The 22,998-nt window shown below is 51.3% G+C and overlaps 1 protein-coding gene across 6 annotated transcripts in view; it reads right to left on the bottom strand.

Moving 5' to 3' along the window:
* Positions 1-22,998, bottom strand: part of NMNAT2 (nicotinamide nucleotide adenylyltransferase 2) — a 209,154-nt gene that overhangs the window by 10,033 nt on the left and 176,123 nt on the right. For all 6 annotated transcript variants that reach the window (XM_043923728.1, XM_043923724.1, XM_043923725.1 and 3 more), the window contains 4 exons: positions 19,962-20,088; positions 18,633-18,713; positions 17,464-17,508; positions 12,547-12,623 (listed from right to left, as the gene is read on the bottom strand). In XM_043923728.1, coding sequence (XP_043779663.1) covers positions 12,547-12,623; positions 17,464-17,508; positions 18,633-18,713; positions 19,962-20,088 — 330 coding nt within the window. The remainder of the gene's footprint in view (positions 1-12,546; positions 12,624-17,463; positions 17,509-18,632; positions 18,714-19,961; positions 20,089-22,998) is intronic.

A 22,998-nucleotide genomic window follows, 5' to 3' on the forward strand; every position in this document is an offset into this window, starting at 1 on the left:
ACAGGCTGCGCAGTGGGTGGCAAGCAGATGGAGGCCTCACTGATTGAGATGGATTCCTTTTCCAGAAACAGGTGACAGATGTGCCCCCTGGGAACAGATGTGGTGGAGGAGACGGGTCTACCAGACAAGACACACAGCTTTACCACATCCCAGGAGCATCTCTGCAGACGTCTGGACCAGACTGCAGACCTTTGCTGCTCCGTTGGCCAGACCCAAGGTCACGGGCTTGATTTTCATGCTGGAAGGTGTTATGTGGCTGTGTGTTTTGGGGTGATAGGAGGTGCCGGGTGCTAGAGCTGGTGAGGTTGCCTTCATCCCATGGGTACCCATCTCCCTCCAGAGGCTTAGCTGCCCTGCCCACCCCCACCCTCACCCCTACCCCTGTCTCCTGTCTTCATGTGGCCTCCGGGATCCACCCTCTCCTGTGTCCTTCTACCTTACTGGTTGCTCTTTTGGAGTTTCTCCCTGTGCTGTTCCTTTTTTTTTTCTTCCAGCTGCTCATCATGTGCAATCTCAGTTCCCCAACCAGGGATCAGACCTGCACCCTGGGCACTGGAAATGTGGAGTCTTAACTGCTGGACCACCAGGGAAGTACCTGTGCTGTTCCTTCTTATCCCCCCGATCTCGAATGACTGGAGTCCCCCAGGCTCAGTCCTTGGACCTCTTTTCTATCTACACTTGCACTTTTAATGATTTCATTCCATTTCAAAGTTTTAAAGACATATGAAGGCTCTCAAATTTATATCTCCAGCATAGACTTCTCTCCTGAACTTCAGACTCATATATGCAGTGGCTCTTCAACATGCCCACTTAGATGAGGTGTCTCAGGAGTAATAGTCCATAAGCCCCTGAATTCTCTGATATCAGTCAGTCCCCTCCACTGCTATCCCATGCACACCAAGATTCTATTCCTTTCTCATTTCAGTAAATGTAAACTCTCTTTCTACAATTGCTCAGGCCAAAGCCTTGGTGTTACCCTTGATTCCTCTCTTTCTCTCACATCCCACATTTAGTCCATAAAGCAACTCAGTTGACTTGGTCTTCAAAAGAAATCTAAGAACCTGCTCATTCCTCATCATTTCCATCACTTCTACCTTGGTCCAAGCCTCTTCTGGTGGGTTAAACAATGGGTCCCTCAAACACCCAGGTCCTAATCCCTGGAATCTCTGAATGTTACAAGATGTGATTAAACTGAGGGTCTTGAAATTGTCCTGGATGATCTAGGTGGGCCCTTATGTAATAACAAGGGTCCTTACAAGAAGGAGGAGAGGGAGATTTACCTCAAGACAGAGAAGATGATATGAAGATGGAGCAGAGAAGATGCTACACTGTTAGCCTTGAAGATAGAAGAAGGGGCCATGGCGTGCAACAAGTGCAGCTCAAGAAGTCAGAAAAGGAAAGGAAACAGATTCTCCCTGAGGGCCTGAGGAGGGACTACGGCCCTTGACTATGACTTAGTTTTGGCCCAGTGAAACCCATTTCAGACTTCTGGCTTCCAGAAATGAAAGAAAATAAATGTGTGTAGTTTTAAGCCACCAAGTTTGTAGCCACAGAAACTGTCTGTCTCTATCAGCTCCCACTTGGATTGCTGTGATCTGTTTTTCTCTTGCCTTTTTCCAGTCTATTCCCAACAGCCAGACCAATGATGTGAAATATCAGTCAAATTATGCAGTTCCTTGGCTCAAAACCCTTCACTTAAATACCACCTTCTCACAGTGACTTCCACTGGCCACACTATTTCAACCTCCAACCCTTTGCATATAGACCCTCACCCTCCCCACACCCTCTCAGTCCCCATGTCCTAACTCTTCTTCATCTCCCCATTGCATGTGTCTCTATCTAACACCTTGTATATTTTCTTTGTTTAACCTTACTTTTGCCTCTTTCTCTCTCCCCTATGAAGGTAACTTTCATGAGGGTAGGAAATTTTGTGTTTCATTCATTGCCATGTTCTTGGGTGAAGAGGATCATACATGCGCAATATATACTGTTGAGGAAGAGGACTCCTGCAGAGTCCTCTCTAGGAGCTAGTTAGCAGATATATTCTCCCACTTTAGGATATGGAAGGCAGCCCCAGTGTACCTAATGGGAACTCTAAGAGGCTCCAGGAAGTGACTCTGAAAGTCTACTTTCAGGTCTCCATGAAAAGCATGGATAATTTTACTTCTGAACGTTCCCAAACTTCATCTGATTGGTCAGTGGAATCACCGGGGGGAACTTTACAAAGAATAACAGGCCCAGGGATTTTGATATAATGTGTCTACAATCACCCAGAGCCTCTGTCTTTACAAAGCTCCCTAATCCTCCTGAGGTACACCCACTTTGGGATTATTGTCGCTTTTAACAATATAGACAGGGCCTTCCCTGGTGGTGCAGTGGATGCAAGGGCTTCCCTGGTAGCTCAGCTGGTAAAGAATCTGCCTGCAATGCAGGAGACCTGGGTTCGATTCCTGAGTCAGGAAAAGAAAATGGCAACCCACTCCAGTATTCTTGCCTGGGAAAGCCCGTGGACAGAGCAGCTTGGCTACAGTCCATGGGGTCACAAAGAGTTGGACACAACTGAGTGACTCAGCACAGCACAATGGGTGGGAAGCCACCTGCCAATGTAGGGGACACTGGTTTGACCCCTGGTCCAGGAGGATTCCTCCTGCCTCAGGGCGGCTAAGCCCACGTACCACAACTACTGAAGCCCGCCTGCTGCAGCTACTGAATCCCACTTGCCCTACAGCCAGAGCTCCCCGACAAGAGAAGCCACTGCAATGAGGAGCCCCATGCACCTCAACCAAGAGTAGCCCCCGCTCGCCACAACTAGAGAAAGCCCTTGAGCAGCAACGAAGACTCAGTGCAACCAAAAATAAATAAATAAACACAAATTTACAAAACAATATAGGCAACTGTCTAAGCTGCTAATACCCTGGCTTGGTGTAGGATGAAGTCAAAATGAGACACCTGTGGGATGCACACTCTGGGAACTCCAGCAAAAATGAGGCCATCCCCCCACCCCATGCCTTAGAGAGATGAGGGCAGACATCTGACCCTAGGAAATAGAGAGTTTCTCAAGCTCTCCCTGCCCACAGAGCCCTGGGATGGAGCTTCTATTCCAGCTCGAGTGGCCCAACACCTCCTGTGTCTTCACGGAGACGTCTCTGCTGGTCTTGGTCTTGTGTGGGGGAGGGAAGGTGGGTGGGCAGAGGCATTCTGATTGGCAAGTCCCTCTCCTGACATGACTGCTGTGACCTCATTCTGCCACACTGCGGTGAGCAGGATTGGGGTATAGTCTTCTCCCCCGCCTGCAGCAGACAGTGGTCTCTCAGGGTAGCTCTGGCCTGTGTCCTGTCTCAGAGGTGGGGGGTCTGTGCCATTCATCCTGCTTCAACTTCCTGCTCACAGGCTCAGCTTTGATCATGTCTTTTTGTCTTCCGGGGCAAAGGCTCCCTGGGGGCTGCAGGGGTAGGGCTGGGGAGAGGAAGTGGGAGGGGGCAGACTCTGCTCCACCCCCATGTGGGGAATCTGAGGAAAGGATATGACACGTGTTGGGGCAGGAAGCAGCTTGGCCTTGGGAGGGAGAACACTCAGGGCAACTGGGCAGCAGATCTCTTGGAAGGAATGCGGAATTACCATCTTCCCTCAGGAGGCAGAATTTCCAGACCTGCCCTACTGGGTTCCATGGATACCTGGGCGGGAAGATGCCCTGTGGTCTTAGTTGGGAGCTTCCCAGCACCCCAGGGCTGAGCGTGACAGATATGGCTTCCTCTCTTGGCTCAATCACTATCTAGTGGGAGACATTAAACAAATGATGAATGATTTCAACAGTATTGCCCTGAAAGATAAGGTAGGTTACTATTAAGTGGTGCTACTCTTAAAATCTTGTAGTGGTTAATTGTCTTCTGGGTAACTGACAAAAATTTGGGCCACATCCCACTGTGGAGGCTGAACTCCTTCAACCAAGCTGTTTCCAGGTACTCTTATATTTTTTCACTCAAAAAACTTATATTGAGTGTATATGGTGAACCGGGCACTGTCCTGGTGTTGCCCAATAAGATGGACAAGTTTAGTGTGCCCACAGAACTCACCTACAGTCAGGAGAGATCATAAACAAATAAATATGTAAATAAGAAAACATCAGGTGGAGCTAAGTACAATGTTGAATGATCTTGAAAACAAAATGACCTTGAAGCCCAAACCTAAATGGCAAGAAGGAGCCAGGCATAGGAATACCTGGGAAAAGAACATTCCCAGTGAGGCCACAGCTAGTGCAAAGGCCCTGAGGTGGGAAAAACTATTCAAACAAGGAAATCAAGTGTAACTGGAGCACAGAGAGGTAGGGGAAGTACAGAAGAACCAGATCATGATAAAGATGGGATTTCATTCCAAATGCAAAGAGAAAAGAAACCATTAGAGCATTTTAAACAGAGGGCTTGACTTCCTTTAGCAGCAGAATCCAATTTACGTTGACTTGCCCAGGCAAGTTTAACTGGTAAGACCCTCTGTGGAATCATTCTGAGTTCAGAGTTCGAAATCCTGACCATTTCCCCAGACAGTCCTTCATTCTCAAGGGAGAGGAGCTGAATCTCTCGGGCTCACTTGTACTTGTTCTCCAGATGAGAATACTGAGGGATGAACAGGGGACTACCAGCAGGAAGGGGAAGCAACATTTATCAGGGTACCTGCTATGTACCAGGCACAGTACTAGGAGATTTATTTATTAATGCATTTAATCCTTACAACAACCATTTTCTGAGATGTGTGCTTCAGTTCCCACTTTATAGATGGGGAAACCAAGACTCAGGGAGATACAGTAACCAGTCCACGCTGCACAGCTAGTAAGTGAATTTGAATCCACTCTTGTCCCCTTAAAGGCTCCTTTTACCACATCATGCCTAATTTAGATTCATTTAAAAAAAATTTTTATGTTGTATTGGGGTATAGACAATTAACAATGTTGTGATAGTTTTCAGGTGAACAACGAAGGGACTCAGCCATACATAAACATGGATCCATTCCCCTCCAAGTTCCCCTCCCATCCAGGCTGCCACATGACATTGAGCAGAGTTCCATGTGTTCCAGTAGGTCCTTGTTGGTTATCTATTTTAAATATAGCAGTGTGTACATGCCTGTCCCAAACTCCCTAACTATCCCCTCTCTCCATCCTTCCACTCCCCCCTCACCTCACTCTGGGCAACCATAAGCTCATTCTCAAAGTCTGTGAGTCTGTTTCTGTTTTGTAAATAAGTTCTAGATCCATTTTAAGACTCACAGTTTAGTGACTTGAAATTTTTTGGTTTGAAAATATAATCTTTTTTTTTCTCCAGGCTTTTGGTGAGCTATGTCCTCAGTTCATTACTCCACATCGCCCCCTAGAGTATGTGATTTTGTGTACTTCTGAGTAGGTTAAACCAGATGCGCGAGCATCCAGCAGAGCCACACAGTAGGTGAGGGGCATCTGAAACATGCTCCTCCCATTTCAGGCAAGAATCCTCCACCCTTGTTCTGCACCCTGCTTCTCTCTGGAGGGAGGGCTGAGCAGAGGCTAGTGCGGGAATGCATTTTCAGGATGGCTTCCTTAGTGCAAATAAATGAATGACCCTTCCAGGGGATTTCCCAGAGGAACCCCACACCCATTTCCAATCTGCCTGGGGGTGTGGGAAGGCAAGGGATTCCAGCCTCAAGTCAAAAGCCTGAAAACCAAAGCAACAGCGCCTTTCACACGAGAAACCTATCTCCCAGGGTACGGGGTAAGCGGCCTTTCCCTGGGCTGGAAACGCGGCATCAGGCTTATCAGTGCGGGGGCCTAATCCCCGGGGTGGAAGTGTCCATCGGGCTTCCTGGCTGGGGCGGGACTGTCTGATAAAAACCATCTGAGCCTGAAAAGCCAAATGTTTGTCTTTGCTCCATTTGTCCTGGAGCCCTGGGATTTCTTCTGGAGTGGCCAGTGCCCCAGGCTCTTCCTCTGTTTATTTTCTTTGGTTGTTTTCCCATAGCTGGTGGATGTAGGAAGCAGTTAGCCCATGCCTGGTTGGCTGGAAAAATGTAGAACACAGCCAATTAGAGCCAGCCTGTGGAATGCTGGGCTTTGAGAAGTACAAAAAGAAAGAAAAAGAAAAAAATAAAATACAACCTTCCTCATTAGCCTGAGGTTCCTGATCTCTAGTGCCTGATGTTCCACCTCCAGGTGTTCATTCCTTTGAGTTAAATATTGACCCTTGCTTATTTAAAATGCAAATACCATTTTCAAGTGGCAAATACATGTAATCATTAAACTGAAATGATTTTGTCTGCTTGCTGAAAAGTCAGAAGCTTCCCAGGCAAAGACCAAGATAAACCTTCTGTTTCAGCCAACGAGAACTATCTCCCAAAAGGTCTTATTCCTACCACTGGATCTTTGACAGCCTTCTCTCAACCCCCAAAGCCCCTCTCTTTGCACTCACTTAATCCAATCCTGCCCATCATTCAAAGCCCAGCTCAAGCTGCTGAAAGAAAGTGAAAGTGAAGTCACTCAGTCGTGTGGGACTCTTCGCCCCGTGAACTGTAGCCTACCAGGCTCCTCTGTCCATGGGATTTTCCAGGCAAGAGTACTGGAGTGGGTTGCCATTTCCTCTCCAGAGGATCTTCCCAACCCAGGGATCGAACCCGGGTCTCCCACATTGTAGGCAGAAGCTTTACCGTCTGAGCCACCAGGGAAGTTGGGCTGCTTGGCTGCTATGAAATACATGTCATTCTTCTCACTTGTCTGTCTTACCTGCATTAGGGAACTGAACATATGCAAAGTCCTGCTCTGCTGTTAATAGCTAAGTGGTCTTGGACAAGTCCGGTTTCCCAGGCGGTGCAGTGGTAAGGAATCCGCCTACCAATGCAGGAAATGAGGGTTTGATCCCCGGGGTTGGGAAGATCCCTTGGAGGAAGAAATGGCAACCAACTCCAGCATTCTTGCCTGGGAAATCCCATGGACAGAGGAAGCTGGTGGACTGCAGTCCATGGGGTCGCAAAGAGTTGGACACCACTGAGCACATACACGCCCGCACGCTCGGACAAGTCCAGCCCAAGTGAGCCCTGGTTTCCAAATCTATAAATGGGAATCGAGATTCCACTTTCAGGAGTGTTTGGGGGTTAACTGAGATAAGCCATCAGAAACAAGGAAAGTGTTTATTATCTGTCTCCCCCACAGAAAGCAAAGTGCACATGGTCGGAAACTTGACGTGTTCTGTTTTCTTTGTTCCTTCAGCCCTAGAACAGTGCCTGGCACATGACAGGTACTCAATAAATATTTTAAAACCAATGAATAAATAACAGCCAACATTTATTGACTGCTTACTAAGTTCAAGAACTCTTTTAAACTTTCTGTATGTTTCATTTCATGTACTATAATGAACTAATAGAATAAAAACTGTAAGATATTTTTAGCAAGTGCTGCAAGGACAAATAAAGTACTTACATTCATACTGGGCACTCAGTATTAGCTGAAAGATTGATGGCAGGAAAGAATGCCTGAATCAGAATTAATTTGCCAGATTGCCTTCCATTACACTATAATGGAAAAAGCAGCTGGCAGCATAAGATCACCAGACGATGGGCTTTGTTTGAGGAACGGGAAGCAGGTAAGAGTTTCCTGTCACAAATCTGTCCATGACTTGACCCTTTAGGCTTTGGCCTTGACTTCTCACAGACCCTGGTCCATGCCTGGATACCTGCTTCCCTGCTGGTGTCAGGATGTGTTTCTGCTGTGGGCTTAGTTGCTCAGTCATGTCCGACTCTGGGACTTTGTTGTCTGCAGCCCACCAGGCTCCCCTGTCCATGGGATTCTCCAGGCAAGAACACTGAAGTGGGTAGCCATTCTCTTCTCCAGGGGCTCTTCCTGACCCAGGGATCACACCTGGGACTCCTGCACTGCAGGTGGACTCTTTACCAGCTTAGCCACCAGGGAAGCCCAGCATCAGGATGCAGCACAGCAAAGATCAGGTCTCCTGGGGGAGACTGTTCTAATTAAAAGCTTGGGAATGGGATGGGCTGGAGGGACTGGGTCCCCATCTCCAAAAGTGGGTCCAGGAAACTGGATCTTGCTTTCTCTCGGGAATCAAGAATGAAAGTGCCAAGTGCCAGACCATGGAGAAACAACTCTTCTGTGTTCCATGGAAAGAAATGTGATGAATATGTATGGCATTTTCTCTCCATGGAATGTAAAGAGAAGGGGTGTGTCACTGGTCAGAGAAGGTCAGAATTCACTATGGGCGAATGGATCTTTGTGTCTATTGGGAAATGCCCAAGGGATGTGCTTGGGTTGGGGTGAGTGGTTGTGTAATTACATTTCTGGATGGAGAGCACAGGTCCAGGAATCCAAAGCAAAAGAGCAAGACTGACTCAATGGAGAGTCTGTGATTGTGCCGAGAGAGGCCTTGGCAGCCCTGTTGTGGAACAGACTGTCCCAGCTGCTTCCAACTGGGTGGGGACACTGCTGCTCCATGGCCTCTGATGAGCGTTCTTTACAGAAGGGTGGAGAGGCTCCTATGTTCCCCCCAGACCTGTTTGAACTAGTGGCTTCTCCCCTGCTTTGTTTGTGAGAATTTTGGAGATGACATGGGAGGCTGGAATGCGGAGCAAGGACCTAGGACTCTTCCAAGAAATCTGGCTCTCTTCCCCACCTTCCTGTCCCATCATTGGCAGATTCAGGGCTTCAGGCTCACGGTCACTGAGCACAGGTCTGCGGTCATCAAGTATCACTCAGGACACCGGGTGATGAAAAGAAATGTGTTCTGATAAAGGGTGGACTAAATGAATGAAACTGGGGGCAGAAGTGGGTCTCGCATATCTCATCCCTGGTAATCTCATAGTTAGGAACAGAGATCCCTAAAACCAGCTGCTTCCAGACAAACTCCGGAGGGTAGAACAGAGGCAGGAGGTAGATGGAGCATGCCCCCACCCCACCACCACCACCAGAGGAAGCAACTGGAGTTCATTTCCTGTGGACAGAAACTCTAAAACGTCAGTAGCAGTACAATCAAGAGAGGAGGCTGAGCCCTGCCTGGATAAGAGATAAGAGACTACACATTTCTCATTCTCAAAGTCAAGGAAACCCTTCCGACTAGAAATTTCCTTAAGAGGTCAAAAGTGGAGTGATGCCAACTATCCATGGGCCTCTTGGGTGAAATCCATCTTGGCTGAGAGATGTGCATAGACATGGGAGGCTCCTGAGATATACCAAATATAACCCCAGAACCAGAAAGATTGAGATGATTGGCCAAAGGAAATCTGTAAGCAATGTCTCATAAAAGTGATTCAAACTATCACCAGGGCGCGGCTCAGTGAATCCGCCCATGTGTCTATCCACACGTACTGTGTTCTTCTACTCCTAATAAACACTTCACTCGTTACACTCCTTGCTGTCTTTGTGGGAATTCTTTTCTGCAGAGTTGAAGGGCCAGGGTCTTGTTTCAGACCACTGGTCTAGCGGCTAGGATTTGGTGCTCTCACCTCCGAGACCCGGCCTCAGTCTCTGGCCAGGAACTGAAACCCTGCTTCAAGCCACTGTAGGCTGAGGCCACCTGAGATCAGAACTTTCTATTAGAATCAGGAGGGCTCACCTGAAAGAAAAACCTTTCTTTGCTAGACGGTGAGCTCCAACCTTCCCCCAGTAAGGACAGTGGGATAAATCACTGAGTTGCTAGTTAGTGTCATGCTCCCTGTGTCCACCTTTGTCCAATCCCCACCCTATTTCTAGCAGAAACCAGAGCCTTTACGACAGGAATTTGCAGGGCAGAAAACAGAATGTTTTGAAGTCACTGGCTTTAAACACACTGATGAGATGTCCCTTGAAGTCCTGAGGAGGGAAGAGGAGATAGGGGCGCTATCGTCAGAGGAGAAAGAAGAGGTTCCGCTGCCCCCTACTCCTTCCACACTAGAAAGAAGCCAGAGATCTGTGTCGCCCACCCCCTGCCCTAAGGGCAAAGCCTCAGAAGAAGACAGGGGCAGGATCATAGGTGGGTGGGGTCCAGCAGGGGGCTTCCAGACTCAGTCAGGAGTCTCATTCCCCAGGTGGGCACGGAGGGGAGGGCCACCCACCTCAAGGTCCCGATAGGGAAGATGGGTGTGGCAACCCTGATGAAGAGATGCTCGTGTTCGGAGCCTCTCAGGTTCTGCTGGTCAGCAATGACTGAGACCTATTTCCCATCATCCCTGGGGGTAGTGATTTGGAGTTGAATTTTCATTTGGTATGAATAAATTACATGTGATATTTCTGGCACACCTCTGTTGTGGCCTGAGAGTCACACTCGTTATGTAAGGATACAGCTCCATGTTTTTTTCTCTTTTTGTTTTTTTTTTTTTGCCTCTACCTCAGATGGCATGATTCTAAGGACCCCACAGAGTCTTCGTGGGTGCTCGAGGGTGGGGAGGTTGGCACTCCAGGCTCTAGAAAATCCTCTGGAGTGAGCCCTGAGGGTCTGCTTCACCCAATCGCCCTTCTGCCCGTGCTGTGGATGGTCATCCTCAGCCCCTTCAGCCACACAGACATGGGGTCCCCGCTTGGTCTGGATCTGCTACGCTTCTGGGAGTAGCCAGGCTGGGTGTGCTCTGATCCCCGGGAATAAATGAGCGTCAACTCCGCCCTCACCCCCACAGCCCCAGGACCTCAACAGCTTTCGGTTCCTCAATTTTTCTCTTTTAACCAACACATTCCTCTTCCGGGTGGTCCCACTTCAGCATCAGGGCCCAACCAGAAGAGGAATGACCTGGGGCTCTTTTCCCTGGTCTCTACAAATCGGACCTGCCGAGGTCAGGAGCAGCCATTTCGGAGAGAAGCTAGAGGCCCTGCGGTCAGCGCAGAGGGGCTGGCTGTGCTTCAAGGGCCCCCAGTTGGGTCCGTTTCAGGCTCCAGAAAGCCCGTGTCTGCCCTTGAGAGGCACACGTTACAAGTCACATGGAGCAAGGAGGCCCCTGAGACGTCCTGCTCACGTGGTGGCCCTTCAGGCTGCTGCCCTGTCACTTTATCCCTGTAAATCCGCTCCCTGGCTGCCAGGGCCTCCCCGTGGGAAGGGGCCTCAGGCTACTGCCTGGATTTGCCTGGATTCTTGAAAGAGCTTTGCTGAAATCTTGTACAGAACTTCGCCCGCATTACTTTGTCCTTTCAAAGCAGCTTGCGAAGTAGAGAGAAAAGTAAAAGTTAATTAAGCCACTTAATCCAGAATTGAAAAGAGGTTTAAAATTTCACCTGCAAGAAATTGTTCAGGCGTGGAGAGGAAAAGGCTTACACAGTATAATTCGTCTCCCCTGAAACTCTCCCTCACTGCTTGGTTATCCCACAGCGTGTTAGCATTTATGCCCTTCACCTTGAACGTCTATATGTTTATCGATGTGCCTGTTTGGGTAGATTCACTTATTAGCAGTTCTTGTATGTCACTGTGTGTCATGTGCTAGGCTGGGCACTTTACATGGACAATCTCGTTTAATTCTTCCCAAACCCTGTGAAAGGGGTACTCTTACGATGCCCATTTTTGAGATGGGAAAAACTGATGCTTGTAATATATCTCATCATGAGCTGTGCTGGAGCAGAACTAAGATCTTGAGTTTCACCCTGAAGGTTGTCTCTTGCTCTCTCTCTTCAGAGACATATATGTACATGAAAAAATTTCATAAGCTGGCATCTCGCCACCCAATACTTCGGGGCAGAGACTGTATTGGATATTGCTTTTAAAATCTCAGAATGCTACAGATAACATTCTTTAGGTTAAAAAAAAACAACGAAGGCTCAAAGGAGTTGAGTGATTTGCATGGGGTCACACAGTAAGTAATAAAAAAAATGTACTAGGTCTAGAATATCTGCCATGAGAAACCCACTTTCAAAGGTCCACGGGCTTGGAAGCTAGCATTAGGTCTGACTATCAGATGAATGAATTCATGAAAGAACAAAAATGAATGTATGTATAAAGGGTGAGGAAATTATGAATTAGCTCGTTTAAGACCATCTCAGCCAGATCTGGTAACAACTTGTCCGCTGAGCTTCTAAATGGTATAAGTTTCAATTCCTGGTTCCCTAAATCCCAAGTCAGTTGTCAGAAGGATCCTTCTGACCTTTTATCATTAACTTCTCCCCTCTTGACTCTTTTTCTCTTGTTAAGGAAATTCTAGGGTGGTATTTACCACTTCTTCAAAAGAACCAAAGGAAAACAAAGCACATAATAATTTCAAAAGGGCAAAGACTTTTTCTGTTTTTAAAAAGACCTCCCTCCCCCACCTTTCCCCACCAGCACACATACTCCAAGTGCTATTTAGCGAAGGTATTCTATGACTCAGATTGCTTTTTTCCCAGGGGCTTTCCAGGAGCAAGCATGAGGGGGAGTGAGTGTAAAAATATAGGAGGAGATAAAGCTTGGGGGTAGTGAGAATTTTTTTCCATCATGATGTGAATGGATTGCCCTCCTGGGAGCTCACAGGAGATGGGAGACTCAAGCTGGGGAGGGAGGCTGGGTGGGGAGGGAAGACCAGGGGTCAGAGTTGAGTGCCCTTCCCCATCCTGCCCCACACCAGCTGTGCGCAGGCCATAACCCTGCTACTCACATCTGCCTCGTTCCACAGTCCTGGGATGCAGAAGGACTCCAGAAGGTCACTGCCACACAGCAGCAAGATCCGCAGCTCTGAGGAGGGGGGACAAGGTTAGCAAAGGGAGAGGGAAACGTTCAAATCTCAGCCTTCTTCCTCCGACCAGCACAGAAGTGTCCCATCCGTGGGGTTGCAGAGCCCAGATCTTACAGGCACCGCGCTGTTTGCTGCACTGAAACCTCTGCTCACCCCTCCCCCAGGCTCATTTACAGACCACTCTCACTCCCTGCAGGAGGACCCTCTCTCCCGCGGAATGGAGCAGACAGAATAACTGTCCTGGTTTGCCGAGACTGAAGGATTTCCAGGACGGGTCTCAAGCTAAACCAGGGTGGCTGGTCACCCAGAGTCTAAGGCAGCCACATGCCTTGTGTGAGGTCTAAGAGACTCTCTTTTTTCTCCATATCAAACCAAAGTGCCCGTGGAGTTTGGTTTCTCTGCTGCTGGGCATCCTCTGGGGTTTGTCTTCCATCACGAGCGCAATGAGAGGGGGGCAGGGGACATGGAGTGCACCCTCAGTTCACCAGCTGGCTCAGCTCATCAGACGTCCTCCATGTCCGTGGCCACTGTCCTCAGCAAAGGGCTTGAGAAGCGAGGCTGCCCCCACCTTCCCAACTCCCAGGCACATTTCCAGCCTATCACTTGTTTTTCTTCCCTCGTTAAGCCCAGTCTGAATTATCCCAGCGAGGCCACTGTCACTTAAAACAGGCAGTAAACTGACTCAGGCATGAAAGCTGAGCAACGGGGGTGAAAAAGAACCCTGGGATTCTCAGAGCCACGTGGGGAGAGACCTCCATCTGGGTTGAGATTCGGGCCACGCGTTTGGTTCCCCAGAACCCCAGGCTCTTTCATCAGCTGCTGTGCAGTGCTCAGCTGCTCAGTCGTGTCCGACTCTTTGCGACCCCCATGGACTGTAGCCTGCCAGGCTCCTCTGTCCATGGGATTCTCCAGGCAAGAATACTGGAGAGGGTGGCCATGCCCTCCTCCAGGGGATCTTTCCCAACCCAGGGATCAAACCTCGGTCTCCCTCATTGCAGGCGGATTCTTTACGGTCTGAGCCACCAGGCTCTATCATCAGGGGGCTGTGACTGTGGGTATCCTGTTGGGACCAGGGACACAGCCCCGCTCTGAGCCTCCAGAGACCGCTGCCACCCTGTCCCCTGAGGCTGAGAAAGGGCCAGCAGCTCTGCCTGCCTCAGACCCCGTAGCTAGCTCAGAGACCTGCCGAGGACTTTCAGGTGGTGAGCTCGCCCCGGCTGCAGGCTCAGTGGGAGACTGCTGGGCTGACGAAAGACAGGGCCAGCATCTCACAGTCCTGGGTCGGGACAGCCCATCCTCAGGGAAGTCACCTGCAGCACCAGGGTCTTCACTCCTAACTATTCCTGCAGCCTCCATGGTCACACTGTCGTCTGATGTTCCGATTACATCCAGGGACCTTAATAGATCTTTATATAGCAGAGTGACCTGCGCACAGTAGGTGCTCAGGATGTGCTGAATGAGCAAACGGTAGAGAGGCTGGCCACAGAGGCCATGTGGGCAGGCTGTCTCAGAGCCTTCTGGGTACCCCGGGATGGCAGGGCCGGATGGTGACTGTGGCCTTGGATCTTGCAGCATGGAGGCCCTGGTCATGGCATGCCTCCAGCCTCGGGAAGGCCGAGAGGAGCCAGACCCGGCTGACTCTGGGGTTCCTGATGTTCCCTGTCCCCTGCTCGGAGCCGCCCAGAGTTCCAGGTCAGTTCTGTTGAAAGGCTGCAGCTCTATAACCGTGGGCCTAAAAACTTCGGTTAGGAGGGAGGCCACATCCAGGAGACATGCTGGCACTCAGCTACCATGGCACTTTCTATATCAGTGGTTCTCAACCGGGGGCGATTCTGTCTCCAGAATCTGGCATGGGGAGACGTGTTTTTTGCCGTCAAGGCTGGAGAGAGAGGTGTGCTACCGGCACGTAGGCTGGGAGGGCAGAAACGCTGCTCAAAAGTCCACACGGCACACAGCAGCCCCCACACCTCAGGGTTATGCCTGTTTCCTATGACAACAGCGGTGAGGTGGAGATACCCTGCTCTGCAGTCATGGAAATGAATCTCTTTTCTATTCCCGACCCAGAGACTCACTTTCTCACTCGAGTATAACGTAGGATTATTTTTAAAGCCAAAGCAGAGCAAGCTAAAGCGGGAGGTTTCCACCTTTGCTTGCAGCACTGGAACGGATGGATTTGTCACAGACCAGAGGACCTGGCAGGGCTTGGGATTCCCACGTGTGGCCGCTGGGGGGCAGCAGTGGTTTCTCCGCTTTACCCTGGGAGATGAAGGCGCACGTTCTCAGCCCCAAGTCTTGGGTCTGGCAGGCCTGGTTAAAAAAGTGGAAATGGCGCCATAGATGCTAACTGAGGCAGGAGATAACAGCTTTTTCCTTCTTGTGAAGCGTGCACGGGGATTTCAGAAAGAGGAGGAGCCAGAGGGCCTCATGGCACAGGGGTCTGGCGGCCAGGCTACTCCTCTGGGCCCCACTTCTTTCCCCAATTCAGGATCCAGGGAGCCAGAGTCAGCCCTCCTTGGTCACACTCTCCTCCCAGGAATCCTTTTTCTGTGAAGCCCCAGGCCCCGAGGCCCTTCCCAGCTCCCATCACAGCCTGCGGTAGCCACCACCTGTACCACGCCAGGCCACGATCCATCCACACAGCTGTGGCCACTCAGCTTTCCTTTCTCTGAAAGAGGGGGTCAGATGGGGCCAAGCCTCACAAGGAATGCTAGGAGCGTGGCCGTGCAAACACCCACTGCGTTGCCTCTGGGTCTGAGGGGGGACTCCCCAGGCTGCAACCTGATACACGGGCCCTGGGTGCTGGGAGGTGAACGAGGTCCCAGGTGAAACTGGCTCACAATACATTCTTCCCGGAACAAGGTATGGGAGGAAAACACACACAGGAATACAGCTGAAAGTTTGAAGACTGCTCTGAGCGCAGCTGGTCATGAAGATTTTGTCCCTGAGACGACAGTTCCTGGCCAGGTGTGGAACCGCCAGGCAGAGGGGAGTACAAGGCTTTTGGGTGTTTGTGGCTGTGGCACCTGGGGGGTGATGCTCCTGCTGGCTTTGGGGAGCATCCAGAAGTACTCTTTCCTGTGGCCTTCAGAGAGCCATGTGCTGGTAAATAAAAGCTATCAAAACTTAAGGAATCGAGGAGTTTTGAGGACTTATCACCTCTGTTTTTAATACAAGGTATTTAACTTCTGTGCTGTGATTAGTCACTCAGTCGTGTCTGGACTCTTTGCAACCCCATGGACTAGGGAGAAGTCCATGGAATTCTCCAGGCAAGAATGCTGAAGTGGGTTTCCATGCCCTCCTCCAGGGGATCTTCTCAACCCAGGGAATCGAACCCAGGTCTCCTTCATTGCAGGTAGATTCTTTACTGTCTGAGCCATCAGGGAAGCCCAAGAATACTGGAGTGGGTAGCCTATCTCTTCTCCAGGGGAATTTCCCGACCCAGGAATTGAGGGGTCTCCTGCATTGCAGGAGGTTTCTTTACCAGCTGAGCTACCCAGGAAGCCTGTTTAACTACTACTTAGTATAATTTAATTTTTCTGATTGACTGAGTTTAACAGCCAGCTGGTAGAATTTCTGAAAATTTTCAAATGGTTCTAGCAGGTTGTATGAGCCAACTCAGGTGCATCACTGCCGGGGATCAGAGGACAAAACCCAGAGAAGTTCCTTGAAATGATGTCACATCTGCTGGGCCTCCTGGGAGAACCCAGTGCCTCCATCCCTAGGAAGGGGGCCTGGAGTATCTTTGCAGCTAGAAGTTGAAGACTGAGCATGTCTGCTGGACACCCAGCTGACCCCGCATCCTAGCACTTCGGAGATGACACCCTGGCCCCCTGCCTCCCTTCCTCCTCGACCATCCCTATTGGTTCAAGGTTGGAAATTGGAAACCTGAGAAATGGCAGTGTGTGTGTGTTAGTCGCTCAGTCGTGTCCGACTCTGCGACCCCATGGATTGTAGCCCGCCAGGCTCCTCTGTCCATGGGATTCTCCAGGCAAGAGTACTGGAGTGGTTTGCCATTTCCTTCTCCAAAATGGCATTAGTCGGCCCCAGAGTCAAAAGAACGAGGGCTCTCCTGCAGAGTTGAATTTGGGTTTGTAGGAGAAACAGACCCAAAGATGGGTATTCTCATCCTTGCTGAGTCCTTCGGGGACTTCCCGCTGTCACTGACCCTCCTCGTCACCCAGGGCCTGCAGCAGCTCGAGCTCCAGTCTCGTCGTCCATCTGAGCTTTTCTGGCTTCAGACACTTCTGTCTCTAAGCTACTCTGGAACCTTGGGAAAATGTGCTTCCTGGCTTGTTTCCTAGGGTTGCTCAGCACTCATCTCACTTCGAGGGGAGTCAGTACCTTCCCATCCTGACAGCTCCGTGTAACCACCCTCCATCTGCTCTGGCCCGGGGTCTTTACTGCCTTCACACAGTCAGGGCCTTAGTCCACCCAAGGCTGTGGGGGAGATCGCAGACGTGGCTCCAAGCACTGGACCCCTCCGCTGAGGAAGGGAGGGGATCTTCTGTGGGCACGGTGTTGCGGGCAAGAGGAGAATCTCTGGCTGGCAATGAACTCAACTTCCATGTCTTTTGGACGAGATAAAGAAGCTCTGAAGGAGAAACTGCCCACGGACCCCATCCTACCTCGTGGGAACCTGCCGGAGTCCAGTTGGGAGATGGTAACTCCCAACTGAAAGATAACTAAGAATGTGCTTTTAGCTTGAGAGCAATTAATTACCCTTCCAAGAGCAGACCCTGCTCAAACGACCCCCAGGGGTTGCAAGCCTCTCCCCTCCCCGACTGTGCCCATTTGGAGACAGGAGGCCCCGAACGTTCCTGCTTTCCCAGCCCCACTCACCTATCTCTTCATACCGCATCACAGTGCCCAGGTTGGCATTCTCATCTAGGGAGGCAAGAGGAAATGCAGAAGCATCAGGGAACCAGCCTCCTGGTACCTGACTCTCAGTCTGCCCGAGGGGCTTCTCAGAGGGAGAACGCGGCTGGGATGGGCGGGTACCAGTAGGGACATCTGAGTAGCATAAACGGGAGGGAACACTTCCTCAGGCTCCAGGGCAGGAGTTACTGTTCTGGGAATTCAGAACGAGACCGCCTGGCTGGGTAGCCAGTGACGGACACACACGCACTCACGCTGAGCGCCTTCTGTTTGCTTTTGTATTGGGGTGGGAGGAGGCTGGCCCCAAGAGCAGCATCCTCAAACCTAGGGAGGCAGTTGGCAGAGTCACAAGGAGGTGGGCCTCTCTTGTTCAGGGTTACCTGGCTCAAAGAATAAGCAAAACTGAGCAGGCTGAGATTTTTCACATGGCAGAAGGCAAAGCCCCAGGGAGATGCGAAAGACAGAGGCTCTGCTGCGGGCGCTGAGGGTGCGCCCCTCAGGAGGCCCACGGTAGGCACAGCACCACAGACATGACACCCGGGCCCCCTGCCTCCCTTTCTCCTAGACCATCTCGGGTGGTTCAAGATTGGAAGTTGGAAACCTGAGAGATGGCAGTAGTCGGCCCCAGAGTCAAAATAATGAGGGCTAGACCTTCAGCTCTCCTGCAGAGTTGAATTTGGGTTTGTAGCAGAAAGAGACCCAAAGGTGGATATTCTCATTCATGCTGAGTCCTTTGGGGAGCAGCCAAAAAATAACAAAGGAGAAAATTAAGAAAAGGGTGTGTATGTTCTTAGCCTCTCAGCAGAAGTGCTGACATGGGCAGAGCCGGGAGGGCCTGAGAGGGGCCCCTGGGCCCCTGAGAACTCTCAGGTGGGAGGACACATTCCATGGAGGGAGGGACCAGCACAGCCCAGAGAAGGAAGGTGAGTGCGGGAGATCCCCGGGAGCCCCAGGCCAGGATGGTCGCATCCCTGGGCTCCCGTCACAGATGGGCTCTGCAGGCCCGGTGACATCTCCTATTCTCTCTCAATCATTGCGCTATAAGTGCTCAGGCCACAGCAGGTGCTAGGGGTGCCTGCTGCATGAAAGAGGGAGGAGGGACAGAAAAGGAGGCGGGAAATCTGCTCCCTTACCCACAAAGGTGAAGCGCTCCACTGGCGGGCGGACACAGCAGATCCTGCTCAGGCTTTCTCCCACCTTTCCCAGGATCTTGGCTAAGGGAGAGAGCAAGACAGACAGGGACAGACAGGGAGGACCACTCATAACTCACACTCTCATCAGCCCCACCTTTGGGCCCCTGGAAACTACAGGGGCTGCATTGAGTGATGGGGATTGGGTCATGGGGGTGCAGAAGTGGGGTAGAGAGAAAGTACAGAAATGTGATGGCCCCATTCCTGCTTCTCATTTCCAGTCCAAGGAACAAGCATTCTGAGCCCTAAATCAGAATCTATTTTCTGGTGGTGTTTATGACAGTATTGAAAAATTGGAAAACATAGAAGAAGAAAGTATATTAAAAGGAAAATAAGTATCCATAATTCTACCGCTAGAGATAACTGCCACTAAAGTATTCATATATTGTTTATTTTTTTTCCATTTTTATATGTGTACTATGCAGGTATATCTTGTTGTTTAGTTGCTAAGTTGTGTCCGGCTCTTGCAACTCCACGGACTGTAGCCCACCAGGTTCCTCTGTCCAAGGGATTCTCCAGGCAAGAATACTGGTGTGGGTGGCCACGCCCCCTCCAGGGGATCTTCCTGACCCAGGGATCGAACCCGAGTCTCCTGCAGCTCTGGCACTGCAGGCGGATTCTTTGCCAACGAGCCAAGGGGGAAAGACCTTTGAGCTGTGTAACCGTTGGCAGATCACTTACCTTCTCTGGAGCTGTTCTCTCCGTAAGTGGGAATATAATATCTACATCACAGAATTACTGCATTAAATGAGAACCTGTGTAATGCACGGAGCACTGTGCAAGCAGACACTACTAGGTGCTGGGTGAGTGCTGGGGGTCCTTGAAGGGATGGCTGAAGGTGGCTGGGGGGCTGGGGTTAGGGGCTGGCAGCAGACTGCCTGGGTTTGACTTCTGTCCTTGCTACTTCCTACCGTGTGACCTTGGCAGGATGCACAACCTCCTTGGAAAAGGCAGAGAAAGTGTTCCCTTTGGAACCTTTAATTCCCAGTTAAGGCAGTCATATTTGTGTTAAAATACATACCCTCAACCCCTGTCTCTCTCTGTCCCTGAACCTGTCTCTATCACTGTGACTGTTTCTCTTTGAGGCTGTTTCTTACGGGTTCTCAAAGCATGGTCCCTGGACCATCGACTTTTTAAAAATGCAAATTCTCTTCCTTCTCCCAGACCTACTGAATCAAGTTCTGGGACAGCGCTTAGTGATCTGGGTTTTAACAAGAACTCCAGGCGATTCTGAAGTTCGAGAGCCTCCGCTCTACACCAGCGTTCCCCTACCTGCGGTGGGCTTGCTGGGCGCGTTGTTGTTCTGGTAGATGGGCTGGGAGGTCTCATTTCGGGGCTGTCCGATCACAGGTGTCATGGAAGGTGTGTTGACGTTGGAGAGGATGCAGCCAGTCACCCGCTGGGGGGAGGAAGAAGAGCACAGTCAGTGAAGTCTTCTCCAGTTCTCCCCAAACACTCTTCTGCTTGGCCATCATGGTGAGGTGTCTCAGAGCTGAGAAAGAGGACTGGGGGAAGGTTCTAGACCCTAGTCGTGCCCTAAGGTCACTCTAGGCTGGCAGGAGGTGAGATGGCTCCCTGGGAGATGCATTGGATGTGTTGTTGAACAGACCTGGGTTCAAGTTTGAGTTTTGCCCCCTTCTGGCTGCGTGACCTTGGATAGTTAACTTACCTGGTCTTGAACCTCAGCTCGAATGCCTCACTGACAGCGGCAACGAGAGCCGTCTCTCTGGGTTGTGGAGGGCTTACATGAGCGACCATACATGGAGCACTTTTGGAACATCTGGCACGTGGCAGAAACTGTGCGTATGTTGGAACCTTCTGTAGAAGGCGCCTTCTGTAGAAGGCGCGTGCCTTTCCCGCCTGCTTCGTGGGACTCAAAATGAGGTCATGTCTGCAGAAGGGCTGTGCAAGCTCGGGAAAAGGTCACACAAACACCAGGCGCTATCACCACCTGCCGCCTCTCCAGGCCAGAGATGCCAGCGACAGGGCCAGGCCGGGGAGCGGTGCCAGGCCAGAGATGCCAGCGACAGGGCCAGGCTGGGGAGCGGTGCTGGGCGGAGCAGGATGTCTGCGCTGCAGGAAGGGGGAGGCGGGGCTCTGGGAACTCTGCGCCTGCTCAGAGTGTAAATACACATTCCAGAGCCCAGCGGAAATGCTCTGTGTATTATCCATTGTCCTGTGTTATCTGGCCGGCTGCTTCTCCTAGTGCCACAGCAAACACAGACCTGATAGCGCAGCATTCTTCACAGCTGACCCAGAAACACCCCCCACCCCCCGCCCCCCGGCCCATGGTGGGGTGGGAGAGCAGCTTCTAGGCAGCAGAAAAACAAAGGATGAATTTTCAATCTGCTGAGCTTCACAGGGCTGTTGCTTATTCAAGGTCCCTTCCCTGAGAGCCAGCTTCCCCTCATCCCTGGCCCACCACCCTTTCTGGATTACTGGGTCCCTCTGCTGGAGGGCTTCCCTGATGGCTCAAGGGTAAAGAATCCGCCTGCCAAGAAGGAGATGCAGGTTTGACCCCTGGGTTGGGAAGATCCTCTGGAGGAGGAAATGGCAACCCCACTCCAGCATTCTTGCTGGGGAAATCCCATGGACAGAGGAGCCTGGCGGGCTATTTATTATAGTCAACGGGGTCGGAAAGAGTCGGACATGACTGAACACACAGGCTGCCAGGGGACCCCCAGGGCTGGGGTGACCCTCCAAAGGCATCTTCCACACGCCACCCTGGAGGCAGAGCAGCACAGGAGTCTTTCTGAGCCCTGGAAGGGCAGGCGTTGATCTCGCGGGCTGACTTGTCACTTCTGTGTTGGGAGACGGGCACGACAGTATCCTGCCGCATCTGGGAGCCAGCTGAGGTTGGGGACCACGGGATCATCTTAGCCTGCTTTGTGGGATTCTATGGCCGGCTGCAGCTGGTTGAGTGGAAGGGACAGCTTGCCTCCCTTTTATTATGATTTCACCTCCAGAAAAGAAAAATGCCACGTTCTCAGCCTGGGAGCCAAGGAATGTCTTCCTCTCGCTGCACGCATCATTAGTCCCATTCGACTTGTTCTGTGCTGGAGAAGAAACGTGCTGGCCACCTGCCCTGCTCTGCCCTCCAGAGGTTCCCATGTTCTCACAGCCTTGCCTCGCCTATTAAGCCCCGTGTCTATCTCTCTGACAGGTCCACTTTCCATGCCAGGAACACCGGCCTGATGCTGGGACCAGGGAGACTGGGAGCTACCAGCAGCTCCAAGCTCCTGCTCCTGCTCCAAGGCGGGGGGCCATCAGGACTGACATTCTCTGCCGGCTTGTGACCATCACTCAACAGCTATGGCTCCTGGCCAAGCATCTCAGGCCCAGACTGATGCCTCTGGGCATGAGTAACAGAGGGAGGGTTCGGGAAGCCCAGACGTTTAGACAGCAAAACAGCTGCCAGGCTTTCTGGCTGGGCAGAGCCAAGGCTCAGGAATGCCTGCAGGGTCCCTGATTCCTCATTCCATCATGCAGCCTGAAGCTCCCGGTGACTGAAAGGCGCGCAGCCCCCCAGCAGCGCCCCCAGCTGACCCGTAGTGTGAGAAATAAACTTCTGTGAAGCCACTGAGATCTGAAGGATACTTGTGTATCTTAGCCTGCCCTGATGGACACATCCTTATACAGTAAGACAGGACGTCTTTTGTTACTGCTGTTGTTGACAGCAGCCCAGAGGAGCAAGTCAGGGCCACCTTGTCCTGTCGAGGGGACCAGGAAGGACTCAGGATGTCTGCGAAGGGTTCTCAAAGCAGAAAGAAGGGGGTTGGGTTTTCTTCAGCTTAATAGATGAAGCACCAGCCAGCTTGTCCTTTCTACTCCTCTCGCTCTTAACTCCCTGGATGGTCTGGAGTCCCAGGTCCACGTCTGTTCAAATAAGCAGCTGGAGTGGGGGTGGGGGGGGTGGTTGAGGCCGCTGACAGCTCCCCAAGGAGAAGGTTCTGACAGGCCCTCTGACAGTGAATGCAGATGGAATGGGGGCGGTCCCTGCGTCAGGATGATGCCACTCTGATCACTGTTTGGGGCGGGGGGAGGGCTCTGTATCAGGACCAGTGGAGGTGAGCAGGAAGCCCTGCGTCTTGTCTCGGTGGGCCGGGCTTCTTGCCGTCAATGGCACTGCTTTTCACCCTTTCACGGTGGAGTTGATGGGCTGGTATCCATCTGTGAAGGGTACTTTCTGCACATGCCGACTTGTGCTCCTGGCTGGCGTGGAATCTGCACTTACCTCGCAACCAGCTCTTCGGTCACTGCACCCAGCCACAAGCCGCAGGCAGCTGTCAGTGTGGCCTAGGCAGTCACT

The sequence above is a fragment of the Cervus elaphus genome, chromosome 14 (assembly GCF_910594005.1).
Source record: "Cervus elaphus chromosome 14, mCerEla1.1, whole genome shotgun sequence".
Classification (NCBI taxonomy): Eukaryota; Metazoa; Chordata; class Mammalia; order Artiodactyla; family Cervidae; genus Cervus; species Cervus elaphus.